The 15,133-nt window shown below is 40.4% G+C and overlaps 1 protein-coding gene and 1 long non-coding RNA gene across 2 annotated transcripts in view; both read right to left on the reverse strand.

The window, feature by feature from the left end:
- Window positions 1–6,667: 6,667 nt before the first annotated feature.
- LOC117948610 (spondin-1-like) overlaps window positions 6,668–15,133 on the reverse strand; it is a 142,967-nt gene continuing 134,501 nt past the window's right edge. Inside the window, exons 14-16 of the mRNA XM_034878349.1 lie at window positions 7,529–7,687; window positions 7,147–7,413; window positions 6,668–7,056 (exon numbers count right to left, since the gene is read on the reverse strand). Coding sequence (XP_034734240.1) covers window positions 6,893–7,056; window positions 7,147–7,413; window positions 7,529–7,687 — 590 coding nt within the window. The 3' untranslated portion in view covers window positions 6,668–6,892. The remainder of the gene's footprint in view (window positions 7,057–7,146; window positions 7,414–7,528; window positions 7,688–15,133) is intronic.
- LOC117948689 lies at window positions 11,882–12,632 on the reverse strand. The gene is made up of 3 exons (XR_004657526.1): window positions 12,622–12,632; window positions 12,219–12,221; window positions 11,882–12,014 (listed from the first exon to the last, which is right to left on the reverse strand). It is a non-coding gene; the product is annotated as an uncharacterized LOC117948689 (long non-coding RNA).

Consider the following 15,133-nt stretch of genomic DNA (forward strand, 5'->3'; position numbering starts at 1 on the left):
TAGTTCTGTTCGGGGGGACTTCAATGCACACGTGGGCAATGATTGAGATACTAGGAGAGGCGTTATTGGGAGGAACGGCCTCCCTGATCTAAACCAGACTGGTTGTCTGTTGTTGGACTTCTGTGCTAGTCATGGATTGTCCATCACAAACACCATGTTCGAACATAGGGATGCTCATAAATGTACGTGGTACCAGAGCACCCTAGGCCAAAGGTCGATTTTATAATCGTTTCATCTGATCTGAGGCCGTATGTTTTGGACAATCGGGTGAAGAGAGGGGCAGAGCTGTCAACTGATCACCATCTGGTGGTGAGGGGGGTCAGGGGGTGGGAGCATTGAACCTGAGTGGACAATGTTCAAAATTTCCATTGCTAAAGCTAAGGCGGCGAGCTGTGGTCTTAGGGTCTTAAGTGCCTCAAGGGGCGGTAACCCACGAACACCCTGGTGGACACCAGTGGTCAATGAAGCCGTCCGACTGAAGAAGGAGTCTTTCCGGGATTTGTTATCCTGGAGGACTCCGGAGGCAGTTGCAGGGTACCAACCGGACCAAAGGGCTGAAGCCTCTGCCATGACAGAGGCAAAGCAGCGGGTGTGGGAGAAGTTCGGAGAAGACATGGAGAAGGACTTTCGGTTGGCACCAAGGTGCTTCTGGAAAACCGTTCTCCACCTCAGGAGGGGGAAGCAAGGAATCATCCAAGCTGTATACAGTAAGGATGGGACGTTGTCGAAGGAGGACCCAAACGCAGAGACGAGGATGCAGGAATAAGCCGATTCATAGGGGGTTTATTCAGAACAGTTCAACGAAAAATAGCGAAAGGCAAAGTCCAAACATAAATTCAACCCAGCACAGGGAGAGGCAGGAGTCCAAAACTGGGAGGAAAGCTCACAACGGACTGAAAGGGAGCTCACGGGGAAACCCACAGAGAATAGCCGAGGAGCAGGCAGGATCAGGCAGGCTGGCAGCGCTGACAAGGCGTTTCACCCCCGGCTGGCAGGACAAACACACAGGGAAAAAGGGTGACAACCAAACTGACAACTCACAGGGTTATGGCAAAGAGAACGAAGGAAGTGCAGGGGTTAAATACAAGAGGTAACGAGGTAACGGGGAACAGGTGAGACAAGGTGAAGCAAATTAGGACGGGGCAGGACAATCAGACAAGCCAAAGTAAAGCTAGACAAGACTAGACAAGACAGGAAACTAAACCATCAAAATAAAGCAGAAAGTAGAACAAGCATACACAGGGGAACAAGACTGGACCAGCAACACAGGACCACGGAGAAAACAGACAAAAACAGAAGGAGACCAAAGAAAGGGAAACATAAACCAAAACAAAAACCCCAAACCACAACACCACTGTGCACTATTGCTGTAAGTAATCTACAATAACCTGAATGATAGAAAATATCGATTACCTAGACTCTGAGCAGTAATTGACGAGACTCAAAAGGTGACTTTATTTATTTTTTTAAATAGAACAGCTGGCAGGTTTATTACACAATCACTGGGCAACACACTGTTCACAGAATTGTTTTACCTTACATTACATACTTACTTACAAGAATATAATAAAACTAAAGTGAGACTTGGCATACGGCCCGATCCGGTTGGGGAGAGTTCTAGCCCAACCGGGCTGGAGCTCTCTTTACCTTGTGTCTCTTGGTTTTGCTGTAATAATAGTTTTAGACAGCTGGGGACTTATTTTGATACACTGAGCTCCTCTCTCCTCTATCTTTCCATCTTTTCATTTATGTGCATCCATGTCGCAGAAATGCTTGTTAGTAACCTAGCTCTGGGGAGTCCTTCCCCGGAGTCCTTATGTTCTTTTTTCCCCAGAATGTTCCCTTGGATCAGAGAGGCTCCAAAATCAGGGTAGCATCTGGCGCCTTGGTCCCGCTCCAAGTTCTGTGATGCCATGTTCTACTGCTACACTGCAGTGCCCTGCTATGTCCTGCTGTGCCTTGTAATGCCGCACAGCGTCCTGCTATGCCGCAAACTACTACAAAGAACTGCTACAGACTACTAATTTTTGTCTATTTTTGTTATTGCCACTCTTCATTTCAACCCGAACCGGCCCGTCAGACACTGCCTACCAAGAGCCTGGGTCTGACCGAGGTTTCTGCCTAAAAGGAAGTTTTTCCTCGCCACTGTCGCACTGTTGCTTGCTCTGGAGGAGACTACTAGAACTGTTGGGTCCTTGTAAATTCTGGAGTGTGGTCTATCTGTATAGTGTCTTGAGATAACTCTTGTTATGAATTGATACTATAAATAAAATTGAATTGAAAATTGAATTAGAAAATACCGCAAAATAACTTAGAGCTTTCATTTTCAAAAAAGAGTTTGGAAATTCAAAAGAAATTGTCCTTGCAAAAAATAAAAAGTCACGCTACCCGTTTAGTAAACCAAAACACATTCAAGTGTTCTTTATCCAAGAAGTGAATCCAATTCCCAGGATATGGGTACAAATTAGTTCAGTTACTCTGGAGAAGAGTATCCAACACAGCTGGCCACACTGCGTACAAACGTTGCTTCTGTAGAATGTCACTCACTGGAACAGGCTCGCCATCAAAGTTGGTATGGTTTGGAACCAAACTAAATCCAGGATAAAAAAACAAAATGTTTTTTGATCTGTTTAAGAGTGAGACAGACAGAGAGAGACATGGAGAATTGGAGTGTATCGAGCAGAAACATGGAGGCAGCAGGTGACTCCAACCACAGATCCAGATCCAGAACACCTGCAGGAAGCAATAGGAGGAAAGAGGAAAGGGCAAGACTCCGGGGGCGAGAAAGTACAAGACTCCGGGAAAGGGAAGAAGTCGAGACAGTAACACGCATCAATGGCATGAGGTTGCATACAGATGGAGAGAAGGAGGAAGAGAGTGGTGCTCAGTGCATCATGGGAAGTCCCCCAACAGTCTAGGCCTATAGCAGCGTAACTAAGGGATGGTTCAGGACTTTCCTCAGCCAATGTGGAGATGGTGTCTGCCTCCCAAACCCAAACTGGAAGCTAGTTCCACAGGAGAGGAGTCTGGTAGCTGAACACTCTGGATCCCATTCTACTTCTAAAGACTCTAAGAACCACTAAAGTACATTAAAACTAATGTTACCAGGAATAGTCCATGAAGTGAAACATGAATATTTGTTGTTCTGCTACGCATTATAAATGTAACTGACAAGAAGCAGGGATGTACGCCCACCTAGGAACGGAGCCGAGAAAGCTGTGCCCAGAAAATAGAAGGCCCCGCCGGGGCAACAGACTTCTGAGAAAACTGCGCCTGCCGAGACAAAAAAGCTAGCTGAAGGACCCTGACCTGATTGGATCCAACAACTTGCAGCCATGCATCCAGGACGTCATCGAAGTGCCCAGAGACTGCAGAGAAACAAGGAGAATGCATAGTATCCGAGGAACAGTCGTAACAGCCACAGTTGCTGAGAGAACACGCACCATGTCTCCTGACACTCATATACTAAGGAGTCTTAGTCAGGATATTTCAGACTTTGTTGTTTGTTGTTCTTTATATATGTCATTTACAAATATTTTTAATTTATTTTAATGAAGTGCAAATTGATGGATGATTGCCCCTTTAAACATATATGGTATTATGCATAATAAATCATATTGTAATGTTTACCTTGATTATAATATTATAAAATATAATACTTGAAATAGCTTAGGTAGTCCCTTCGATAGCTCAGTTGGTAGAGGGTGAGGATGGTCGTGGAATAATAACTGAAATCCTTAGGATGCTGGTTCAAATCCTGCTTGAAGGACATTTTGGAGTGGCAGTATCTCAGTCCACAGGGAGTTGGGTTAGGAACCAGAGGCTGGCAGGTTCAAGCCCCCGTACGGACCAAAGTATGGAGTGTGGATTGGTAGCTGAAGAGATGCCACTTCCCCTCCTGGGCACTGCCATGTGCTCTTGAGCAAGGCACTATAGCCCCCTCCCAACCGCTCAGGGTGCTGTTTCAGCTGGGAGCCCACTCATTCTGACATCTCTCCATTTGTGCATGAATAGGTCCTCAGCATGTGTGTGTATTTCAGGCCTGTGTGTACTGATTGTAATTTCCCCCACGGGGGATCAATAAACAGTATAAATTATAACTACTAGGATACAATATTTGACTTTTAATCAGTTCCTCTATTTATGCTGCTTCTAGTTACAAACTGACCATGGGTTATTTGATTGTTGATTCTTTTACCTCCATCTAGTAGAGTGAAATTGTAAGTGCGCTACCAGACTTGAGAAAGCTGTTAGGCAGAGTAGCCCAAATTCTTTCATATGAAGGGCCAAAATGTGTCTGGATGGAAGGCCACGTCAAATGTTGATGTTGAAGTATACTGTAATTTTTGCCATTTTCCGTAGACCCCTTAAAACTTCCGTATTGTTCTGGGTGCCACAGACCCCAGTGCTTCTTGTGTAAAAATGATCATTGCAAAACAAATGTTTCCCCTCTTTTTCTTCTGACCTCACTATATATTGAGGTGCACTTTGAGCCCCACAATATATACATTATTTGAGAGAAGGCCAACATCTCTATGGCAAATATCTCCAACACTGTGCAAACGAAACAATCAATTGATAAATATCACATTTTACATTTTGTGAACTGTCCCTTAAAGGTGATAAATAAGTATGTTTCTGTAGCTGTTAGAGGATATAACCCAAAGAGAACATCAAAGAGAACATTTTTGATCAACATGTTGATCAAAAACAGTCAAATGAAGTCATGTTTTTACATTTACATTTTTTATTGTAAAGGTTTCTCAGAAAATGGTCAAGTGATACAGTGGCCAAGACATTACATAGACCAGATGGACCAGATAAACTGTGCCTAACACTTTGTTAAGGGTTATTAGTTTAAGAACCGGCATCCAGACACTGTTTATAGACGATTTAAAAAACCAACTAATAACCCTTAACAAAGTGGTAAGAATATCCGGTCCATCTGTCAATGAAATGTTTATAGATGTTTTAAAAATGGTTTCTTAAAGGTTCACAACATTTTTCTAATAATGACCCGATACCTAATATAGTATATGAGGAATATAATGTGTGTAACAATAAACTGTTAATTTAAAGCACTACATGTATTTTACTAATTATAATTCAATTGCTTGTTAACAGTAAAATTACGGTTTGCTAACAGTTAAATGACAATTGACTAAAGATTAATTAACTATCAAATTACCATCTATTAATGATGGTTATAACAAAGTGTTACTCCTGCATTTAATCTTATTTTCAACTGGTTGCAAAAAGTAGTCTATAGTGTTTCTATGTAGGTCTCTAAAATGACCCTACTTCTCAATTGATTTAGTAACTCAATACACATTTTCAAAATGAGTTTATGGGGTCAATCACTACTTTCATGTATTCTTCAACGCAGCATGATGTTCTTTTAGTAAATTAGGGTCCCATTTATTTTAAAATGGACGAAAAGCAGGAGAAGATGAAGGATACATGCCGACCTGTCAGTCATGTAAATCTTATATGAGGCTCCTTTTTCAACTACAAGGTCAATTATGTTTTTCACTAACGACAAAAAAACAAATTATGCACATGTGTAAGATGTGACAATTGGCTTCGGTTGTTTGAGTTTTTAGGAACCAACAAAGACAGGGTACAGCAATCCGTTTCAAGTCTACATCTACGACAAAGAAAGCATAAAGTCTAAGCTAATCCATGCACATGCTAAAATAAGAGGTGTAATGCTACATCAACTGAAACAACAGATAAACAGCAGTACAGTTTAAAAACTCATGTTTTTGGTATTTGGTATTACACATCACCATTTTAATGTATCTGTTTTTGTGTTTTTGAGTACTTAGAGAGTAGTGTCCTTAATGAATGTTTAAGGGTTGGTTAGATAGTAGTTATCCAGTACATCCATAAGTTTTTAGACAATTCCTGTAATAGCATCTATGTCTTGCAAAAATTTGAAAAAAAATCTTTAATTTTGTCTGTTTATCACTTTCGCTTTTGTTGCTTTTTTTTTAATTGAAAACTTTAAAAATGCCATACTAGGGTTGGAAGTTTGTCCATGATTTTAAAATGAATTGGGTTCTAACAGGGGATGGGACTTCTGTTTGTCCTTAGCTTCTCCCCAGGCTTGGTGCTGTTTTCAGGGGGTACTTAAATGTTACGTAAGTTAGGGAACAAAAGTCTCTCACCACAGAAAACATGAGAGATTGTAACATGATTGCCTGCAGTCTCCATCTACCAGTTGTACATATCTTTATTTATTTTACACTTATTCTAAACAGCAGCAGCTTGCCACTTTAGGATGAAAAGGAATCGGAAGAAAGTTGATCCAGTTGTATAGGCGCATTAATGTAATTTCAAGGGTGAACTATAGCTATGACACTACAATTAATGATAGTTGGAAAAGGCATCGTTGTGTCAGTAAATGGATTACAAAGCAGACACATTCCAAAAATCCCGGGTTCATGTGATATTTTCTTAAAAAAATACAAACCGAAGCCCAACTCTATTTCACGCCAAAAAAACACAACTACTAGAAATACACTAACATAGAAACTACTATTGTAGGCTACAGTAGTTGTTTTTTGCAGGACACAGACATTACTATCATACTTTCCATTGTGGTCAAAAGTAAATCCATGTTAACTTAATGCTAACAATGGCTTCACTAAACAGTACATTACCATCTTCTGCTTTTTTCCTATTTTCCCTCCCTTCCCCTCTACTTACCAAAACACATATCTTGCTTCCAAAGGATCCGACTAGCCTATCATCTCACCCTTCCCTAACCTTACCTCCCTGTACACAAAACATCCCCTATTATTATCTTATCGAATAAACCCATATTTTTTTTACAACTCATGTTTCACCTGCTGCTTCCCCTCCCTCCACTATAACTCAGTAGTAGCCCCTAGCAGGGATGAATGTTACAGGCACGGCTCTCCTTTTGCTCTTTACAGCTGGCCATCAGAGTGTCTTTAGCTCTTATCTTCACAATCATGAAACGTTCCTGGATCCCCCCTCCGCATATTTTGGTACAGTCCATCCAGCTGGCCCATGGCTGCATCATGCAACCTGATGGAACAAACAATAAAAAGTAGCATCTTAATTTCGCTGTAATGCAGCTTTAATAATATAACAATATAAGAAATGATTCCCACTAACCTGGCTGCTCCTCCGCCGCTGCATCTCTTCCTTGTTTACCACGTCTACTTCTCTTTCCTCCTCTCGCACCTACACCTCCTCTCTCCTCTGTCATTTTTGTCCTGCACTTCCTGACCTTGCATTTTTTCCTCTGGATGGTCTCGGGACAAACACTGCCTCCAAACTGTGGCTCCAGTTTAACCATACGGGTTCGAATGGTGTGTCCTTTACCACAGGACTTGTTGCACTGCGACCACTCGGACCACTCCGAAACCATGCAGTCGATGGCTGGAAGGAAGAACCGAAGGAGAAGAACAGACGGAAACATCAGAAATAACAATAACAAAACAGTAAAGGAAAAGTAATCAAGTTTGTAGTAAGATGTTATACTTCAGGTACTTACAGCACTCTGGCAGCATGCACTTCTTCGTCTGCTCCAGCTCCTCAGTGCACCCTGCAGGATCAGACTTCAGCATCCTCTGACGTGTTTGCACACCCTGCCCACACGTCACACTACACTCACTCCAGTCAGACCAGGGAGACAGCATGCAGAGAATGGTATCTGCAGATATACACAAGCACAGTATACACGCGCATACTCGGTGTGAATTATAAAGTTAAACCCTTTACCCTTTGCTTTACGTAATTAAACTTAAACTAGATTCAACTCATGTACAGTATCTCTCTCATCATTTTGTTCAGTACAGATAACTGAATGAACTCAGGTGTACATTTACAAATAAATGCTCATGTAAAAAGCATGCAAACATTTTTTACATTTCTTTATTGACTTTCCAAGGGGCACATACAATACAAAGTAAAATGGCAACAGAGTAACAAATGAAGCCTTCTTTTTAGCCTACCCACAACTCCTCCTCCATAACCAAACAAAACTTTTCATACAGACAGACGTCTAGCTTCAACAGGAGCAGAAACATTCGTTTCACAACCACAAAGCTCGTTGTCAGTCTACCTCGGATGGTTTAGAGACTATGGCTGATAATCTAAATCGTAGAAATCATGTAGAAATTGACTGTCGACAGGAAGTTCTGATACCCTACTCCGAGTACCGGAAGCAGAAAGTGTTACACAGGCCTATTGTGTCTTATATGAAAATGTACTATGAGATCTCAGACCATGCTAGACCACTCCTAAGGGTCAGTGCACCATCTTCCACCATATATTCCAAGAGGGGGTCCCAGATGTTGAAAAAACGAAAAGGCATGTCTCTGAACTGAAACTCTTAGCTTCTAAAGGGGGGTGTTCCATTACACTCTGAATCCATTGTGAGATTGGGGGAACAGAGTATTGTATATTATATATTTCACCTCACAATAGAGACGCGCTTTCACAGGCACTGTTTGTACATACTGCGGACTACATAATTAGGCGCACTTTACACTTCCGCTCCCATCTCTTTATGGGAAACTCCCACTTTCCCCCTGACCCGCTTATGAATGCAAATCCATGACACGGAAAATCGCAATTTGCCCTTTTCAGTTTCCGCAATAGGCAGTCTGTGCTTTTACCTCAGTGTTGCCTATTTGTACATACCTTGTCATGCTTTTACGCGCACGTCGCAACACAAATACGCCTGACATGGGCGCTGTTGGGATTTAAAAAAAAAAGTATTTAACCAAAATTCCTCTGCAGGGCAAAAGGTAACACAGGGGTTAAATTGAAAAGAGAAAAAAAAAGAAAAAAGATCTGATAAAACTAAGAATAATGTTGTTGTGAAAAAGAGGAAGATGTACGTGAAGCAAAGAATCAAACTTAAATTAATGTATAGATCAAAAAAATCCAGTTGAAAGAGTTAATAGATTAAATTTCTTAGCTGATTGATAGAAAATGGCTTATATCATTTCCAGTTTTAAGAAAGAAAAATGTGAGGCTTCCTTTAATGTTACCTTCTCATACCTTAAGCACATGCAGTACTTTTGTGATACTTGAGTTGAGAAAGGGGTGAGACACAGAAAGGAGAATAGAAACCTTTTCTGTTTACTTTTATAATGGAATAAATATACTTCATATACATTTAAATTCATGGTTTGTTCCGTCTTTTGTCCACAGTTTAAAAATGTAGATGTTACAATAATTCAATGAGTATTTTTGTAAATTTGGGTCCTGGGGGGGACACCAAATTTCTCTTTTGGGTCTTGAGCTGAAAAAGTTTGGGAACCACTGATCTAGAAGACAGCTGAACTGTGGGTTCTTTCAAGAAAACACATGTATAGAGAAGGATAAGGTTAAAAAAAAAAAAAAAAAAAAAAAAAAGAGTTGTGCACAAAGTAAAGAGGGGTTGCAGTAGACCTGCAGCTCAGTGAAGATTTTGATCACAAATTACACAGTATAATGAGATATGTTCTCATATCAGTTGAACTAGAACAGCTAGAACTGTTGGGTCCTTGTAAATTCTGGAGTGTGGTCTATCTGTATAGTGTCTTGAGATAACTCTTGTTATGAATTGATACTATAAATAAAATTGAATTGAATTGAATTGAAATCAGTTAACAAACTAGATAAACTGAACCACTAGGTGCTGAATTGGTTTCTATTGTTAGTAGGACTACAGGTCATAAAGAACACATTAGACATTAATTAGTAAATTTTTTTGTTGTAACCTAAAAATTGAAAATTAAAGAAACAGTCTTTTTGTTATAATTCATCTCAATTTATTGGTTGAGATTGAGAAGATTGAAACCAATCCAAGCTGATATAAGATTTGATTCTATATATATTTGATGTGGTGCTCAAATGAGCTTTTCAGTGAGGCTTAATTGGAGATTTTGTTTGTATTTTGAGTTATTATATGACAAACTGTTTAAACTACCAAGTTGATGTTGAAAACATTTTATTTGGGGGATTGTTTTCTTTTTCTTTTTGAACTTTTTGTTTTGTTGCTTTTAAGATCAAGATGTTGGTTTGTAACGCAAGACAGTATGTTAATGTCTAAAACTACTACATAATTATGAACAGGTATGCTGTAGGAAACATAACTCAAAAAGAGGGATACAGTAGGAATAATACAGTGTGCATAGCATTTAGGATATTAAAACTACTCTACAATTTTGTTTTAATTTGTGCAGAAACATGACTTGTAATGTAAACTGAGACTTAGAAGAGAAAAGTTAAAAAAACTGTGTTTCTCTTTAGAATGTTTGTATGGATTATATAGAGTTAAAGCAGCAAGAGGGAAAGAAACTTTGTTTTATAATAATGAGTGACATACACTAAATGAGTATTGATAAAAGAAAAGATTATACTTTTTGAAGTTCTGTTTTGTGCCACACAGTGCCTCGTTGTGTCAGAATCAGGTCCATCTCGCTCCTCCAGCTGCAGGACCAGTAACAAACTGTCCCGGTGACTGAAAACAACCATCATAGCACCTCAGACCACAGCACAGCTAAAGACCATAAAGGTTCATGGTCTGGCTGCGATTCTTGGCCCAAAGTGACATGAAAAGTGGACCAGGGCTAAACAGTTGATAGTGATCGCAACATCTGTAAGTGTGCTGTGCTGGACTGCAGAGCAAGCAGTGGGGTCCACATTCTCTAGCTGGGGCCTTGCTGAAGCTGAGGTGAGAGGGCTCTGGAGGGGTCAACCATGTGCCCCTGAGACCTGCTACACCATAAACAAACACTGAGGTACGGACAAACAATCAGATGATGGACTGATAATGAGAAGGGGGGGGAGCGAGAGACCGTCCTGGTTCTGGTACTTCAGATGCATACTTGAAGGGCGGATTGTACTCACAGACTCACATTCTGAAAACACACATACAATACTGGGAAAAACTATTATTTTAGAATTACTTATTCTCACTCTATAAAGAAGGTAAAGTTCATGTAAACAGTAACATTTGCATTAAATTTCCTGTTATAGTTTCAAGCAAGATCGGCGGCAACTATGTTAATACAGATGGATTCAACATAGTCCATACATTTTCAATAAAGTGTTAAAAGATGATTTGGTAGGGATAGATCAGGTATTGCAAAGTACTGTGAATTAATATTTTGACGACATTATGATCTTTTCACAGGATGAGTAAACCTCTCACGGAGGTGAGATCAAAAGAGGGGAATGTTGGGATTTAAAATGTTATATGTGCAGAAGATTGTGTGTGATTTGCATTATACATTTAAGCTAAACGGTCAAAGCATTATTTCGACATAAATGAAGACATGTTGGTCGTGCATTAACTTTGTTGTTATAAGTATATAGTTTGTTGTTTGTTGTTTGTTACATGAAGTTGTTTTGCAATACTTCTGTTTTATAATATAAGATGTTCTGCTACATTTTGTTATAATCCAGCTCTCCTAAATGTGTCAGAAGTAGAATTGATTGTTAGGGATGCTTTCTGAGTCTGGTTTCAGCCTTTTACCCCCACTGATTTTTTCCTGAACTGAGAGTCATAAACCTTCAGTCACATTCCAACTGAAAAGATAACGAATATGCACACACACACATCACTGTGGTCTAAAGACCCCACCCTTTGTGAGATAATACTGGGGGTCCGAGAGCAAAAGAGTCAGACAAAGAAAGGGGAGAGCTGCGACAGCTTGATCCAGGTAACTTTGTCTCAGGATATCCTATGTAATAAATGGATTCACATTTCAACATCTGAGATTTTGACTACTAATTGAATGAACCCTGAGAATGGAGCAGGATTTAGCTCCAACAGCGCCAAAGCGTTTGTACATCTGCCCCTCAGTGGGTTCTGAGTGACAGTGTGTGTTATCTAGATAAGGACTGTTCATAGCGTGTGTTTGTACTGAGCCTGTTTTGAGAAGTGTGTTAAGAGTTGTGTTGCTTGGAGTGAGTTTTGCAGGTGATTTGTGCTGTTTAGCTCAGGTGACTGTTGGTAATGCAGACTGTGGTTAGATTTTTAGCTGTATTCTTTTTAAGATGTGAACTTTGCATTTAATTTTGTACTACAGTGTATTGTGGTATGACAATAAAAAAAATCTTTAATCTTGAATATGACCCGTTCTCACTCCCGCTTGGTCAGTGGCTGCACATGGGACTGCTGGGTTTGTCGCAAGTAATGAAGATGCTGCGTACCCTGCTTACCGATAGTTAAGCATATGAATCACTCACTTTTCATTGGCTACCAGCCAACGCAGCAAGTTGATTGACCCACCAATTGCAAAATTCACCCGCATTTAACGGGTGGGCAGGTGGTAATTTCATGCCCTGCTAAAAAAACACAAGTAAGTGCCACAATACCCTAGCCTCTTACGTTAAATAAAACCCATTAATGGAAAGCTGTGATGATATGAAGGTAAATATTTTGCAAAATGTGAGCGCTTGTAGAATACATTGTGAGAACTTGCAGAACAAAAAATCGGAACTTGTGTGTTCAAATTTGCACTTGTAAACAATATTTACACACATGATCTAAATTTGAGGTCACACAAAGAAAAAAAACATGAGCTTGTAAGAGAAATCTGAATTTGTAAGGTACGCGCTACAACAATGGGACGGTTGTGGTCCTACTGTGGCTGCAGGAACAGGAGCTCACCACAAATGTTTCAGTTTTACAGCTAAACAGTGTTTGGATGACTAAAAGATATTCATTTAGTAGCGGGCTGACTGGTTAGTTGGCTGGCTAGCTTACTACTCCACCGTGTAGAATTGCTACTTTGTGATGCAAGAGAGCACATGTGTGACATTGCAGTGAAAGATTCAAGAAGTTGTAATCACTCAGTTGAAGCTATGATGGAAAATGAACCAGAGTAAAAAAAGTATACAAGTAAATAATGCTTACAAGTTGTCATGTTGTTTATGTAAATTTCAATCTACACATTTGTGTGTAGATTGATTGTGTTAACATTTTCTACGAGTGCAGATATCAACTTACAAGTTCAGATTTTTAAATTTTACAAGCGCTTGTGTGTTGTTGTTTTTTGTGTGAAATTCAGATCAGATGTGTGAATATTTTGCATACTTAAAGAGTAAAAAGCTATTGAAATCTCTATTATGTAAGCACAGATAATAGTCGGTAATTTATGTTAGGTAAACAGTGATTTGATAATGTTTTTAATTTAAGGTCCACCCACAATTCAGTCAGATGTTTGGTTGTGGGGAGGAGAGTGGTTATTCCCTTTTTACTCCGAACCAAAGTGTTGCAGCCTGCCATCACTAATAAGTAATATTAATGGAAATGTAATTGTAACCCAATCACTTTCTTAAACAGCAAAAAAACACTTAAGTATTAAGAACATTTCTATACACTCACCCATAATAAATAATGACCTCTTTCCACCTTCATTAGACAAAGGTTTTTAAATTTGGTATGACACGGGTATACATAGAATTGGGGGCTGTATTGATAGCACCTTTGCCTGCTATGAACAAATATCAAGAGAATTCAAATATTTACTTTTTCCGTTATTAACAAATTAGGACTTTGCACGCAAAAAAGTTTGCTAATTTTCCAACAATCGCCAGACTATCTTACCTGGATTCTTTGTTAAGGGGTCATTATGTTAAATAAAGGTAGATTTTCAATTATTTATACTAAAAAAGATATAATCACTCTATATCTCATTCGAGAACAATGGGAAATTGATCTAGGTGGCCTGCTCTCAGATGACGAATATGACATTGCTCTCTCTTGCATTAGTGCAACTTCTATACGCTCAACACACACCTTAATACCGTTCTGGTTAATACAGTTAACACGGGGGGCGTGGCTGAACACCATGAAGTGAGGTCGCATTTCCCGTGGCTCTGCCAAGAAATGGCATTTATTTATACATTTTAAGCACAGTTTGACATTATCTTAACGTAAATAATGCTCCAAAGATTTTTGCAACGTTTTTTGGTCACACATCCTTTTTTTCAACCTCCTTCTTTGACTGTCGACGCTTCTTAATGTCCGCCAAAGCGGGCCGTAAATAACCCTCGGACTTGGCGTGCTCGCTCCTGCTATTGGAGAGGTTGGACAAACGAGTCCCTACGGACATATCCTCCATCCCGTTGGCTCATATTTGTTGGCAAATGGCGCTTGTACCACTGTCCTTATCAAGAGCAGAAGGTAGTGAGTAACTTCCGGTTATGGCGTCTGACTGAGCAGCTGCAGGGCTCTGAGCTCCGACCAATACACTCCACATTTAGATATCTAGACCACTGCTAATAGATCTTTTGCTCGAGCAAACTCTCTGGGATTCAATTCAACCTGCCAAGATGAAGAGTAAACACAAATTAAAAACTAAAACCTCCGGCAAAGAGGGATCCGAAGGCGAGGCTAGCAGCGAAGTGGAAATCGAGCTAGCTCCCAGACTTCTGAAGCTAACCTCCTGGAGGCGATTCAAGCCTTGAAAAATCACTTTACCACGCAATTACAGGAAATTATAACTTCGAATCAAGAAATTAAGGACACAATTGGAGTATTCCTCGAGAGGCTTACCTCTGCGGAATCCCGCATTAGCAACCTGGAAGACGGCGTCGCCTCGTTATCAGGCAAGGAAGCTTCCATGCAAAAGAAAATCCAGGACCTCGCTTTGAAGGTGGACGAGCTTGAAAACAAAAGCCGGAGATCCAACCTGAGGCTCGTGGGCTTACCCAAGAAGACAGAAGAAGGGGACATCGCTGCTTTTCTGCAAGCCTGGCTGACGGAGGTCCTGGGACGGGACGCGTTCCCATCCCCCCCTATTATCGAGCGGGCCCACAGGTTGCAGGGCCAGGGTGTTCCAGGTGGCCCGCCTCGCGTGATCATCATGAAATTCTTAAACTATCAAGACAAGGTGAGGGTGATGACTGCAGCCCGTCTGAAAGGAAAGGTGATGTACAACGGCCGCCATGTGATGTTCTTCCCTGACCTATCCGCGGAAGTGGTGAAACAACGGAAACAATACGACCGGTGAAACAACTACTCCGTAATCTGAATATAAACTTTGGGCTGATATTCCCAGCAAAAATGAGGATTTTTATACAGAAAGCAAGACATCAAACTGACGGGTAACCACACTTACACGCTAGATGGCGTCAGCAAGGTTTGATAAGG

The sequence above is a fragment of the Etheostoma cragini genome, chromosome 8 (assembly GCF_013103735.1).
Source record: "Etheostoma cragini isolate CJK2018 chromosome 8, CSU_Ecrag_1.0, whole genome shotgun sequence".
Lineage (NCBI taxonomy): Eukaryota > Metazoa > Chordata > Actinopteri > Perciformes > Percidae > Etheostoma > Etheostoma cragini.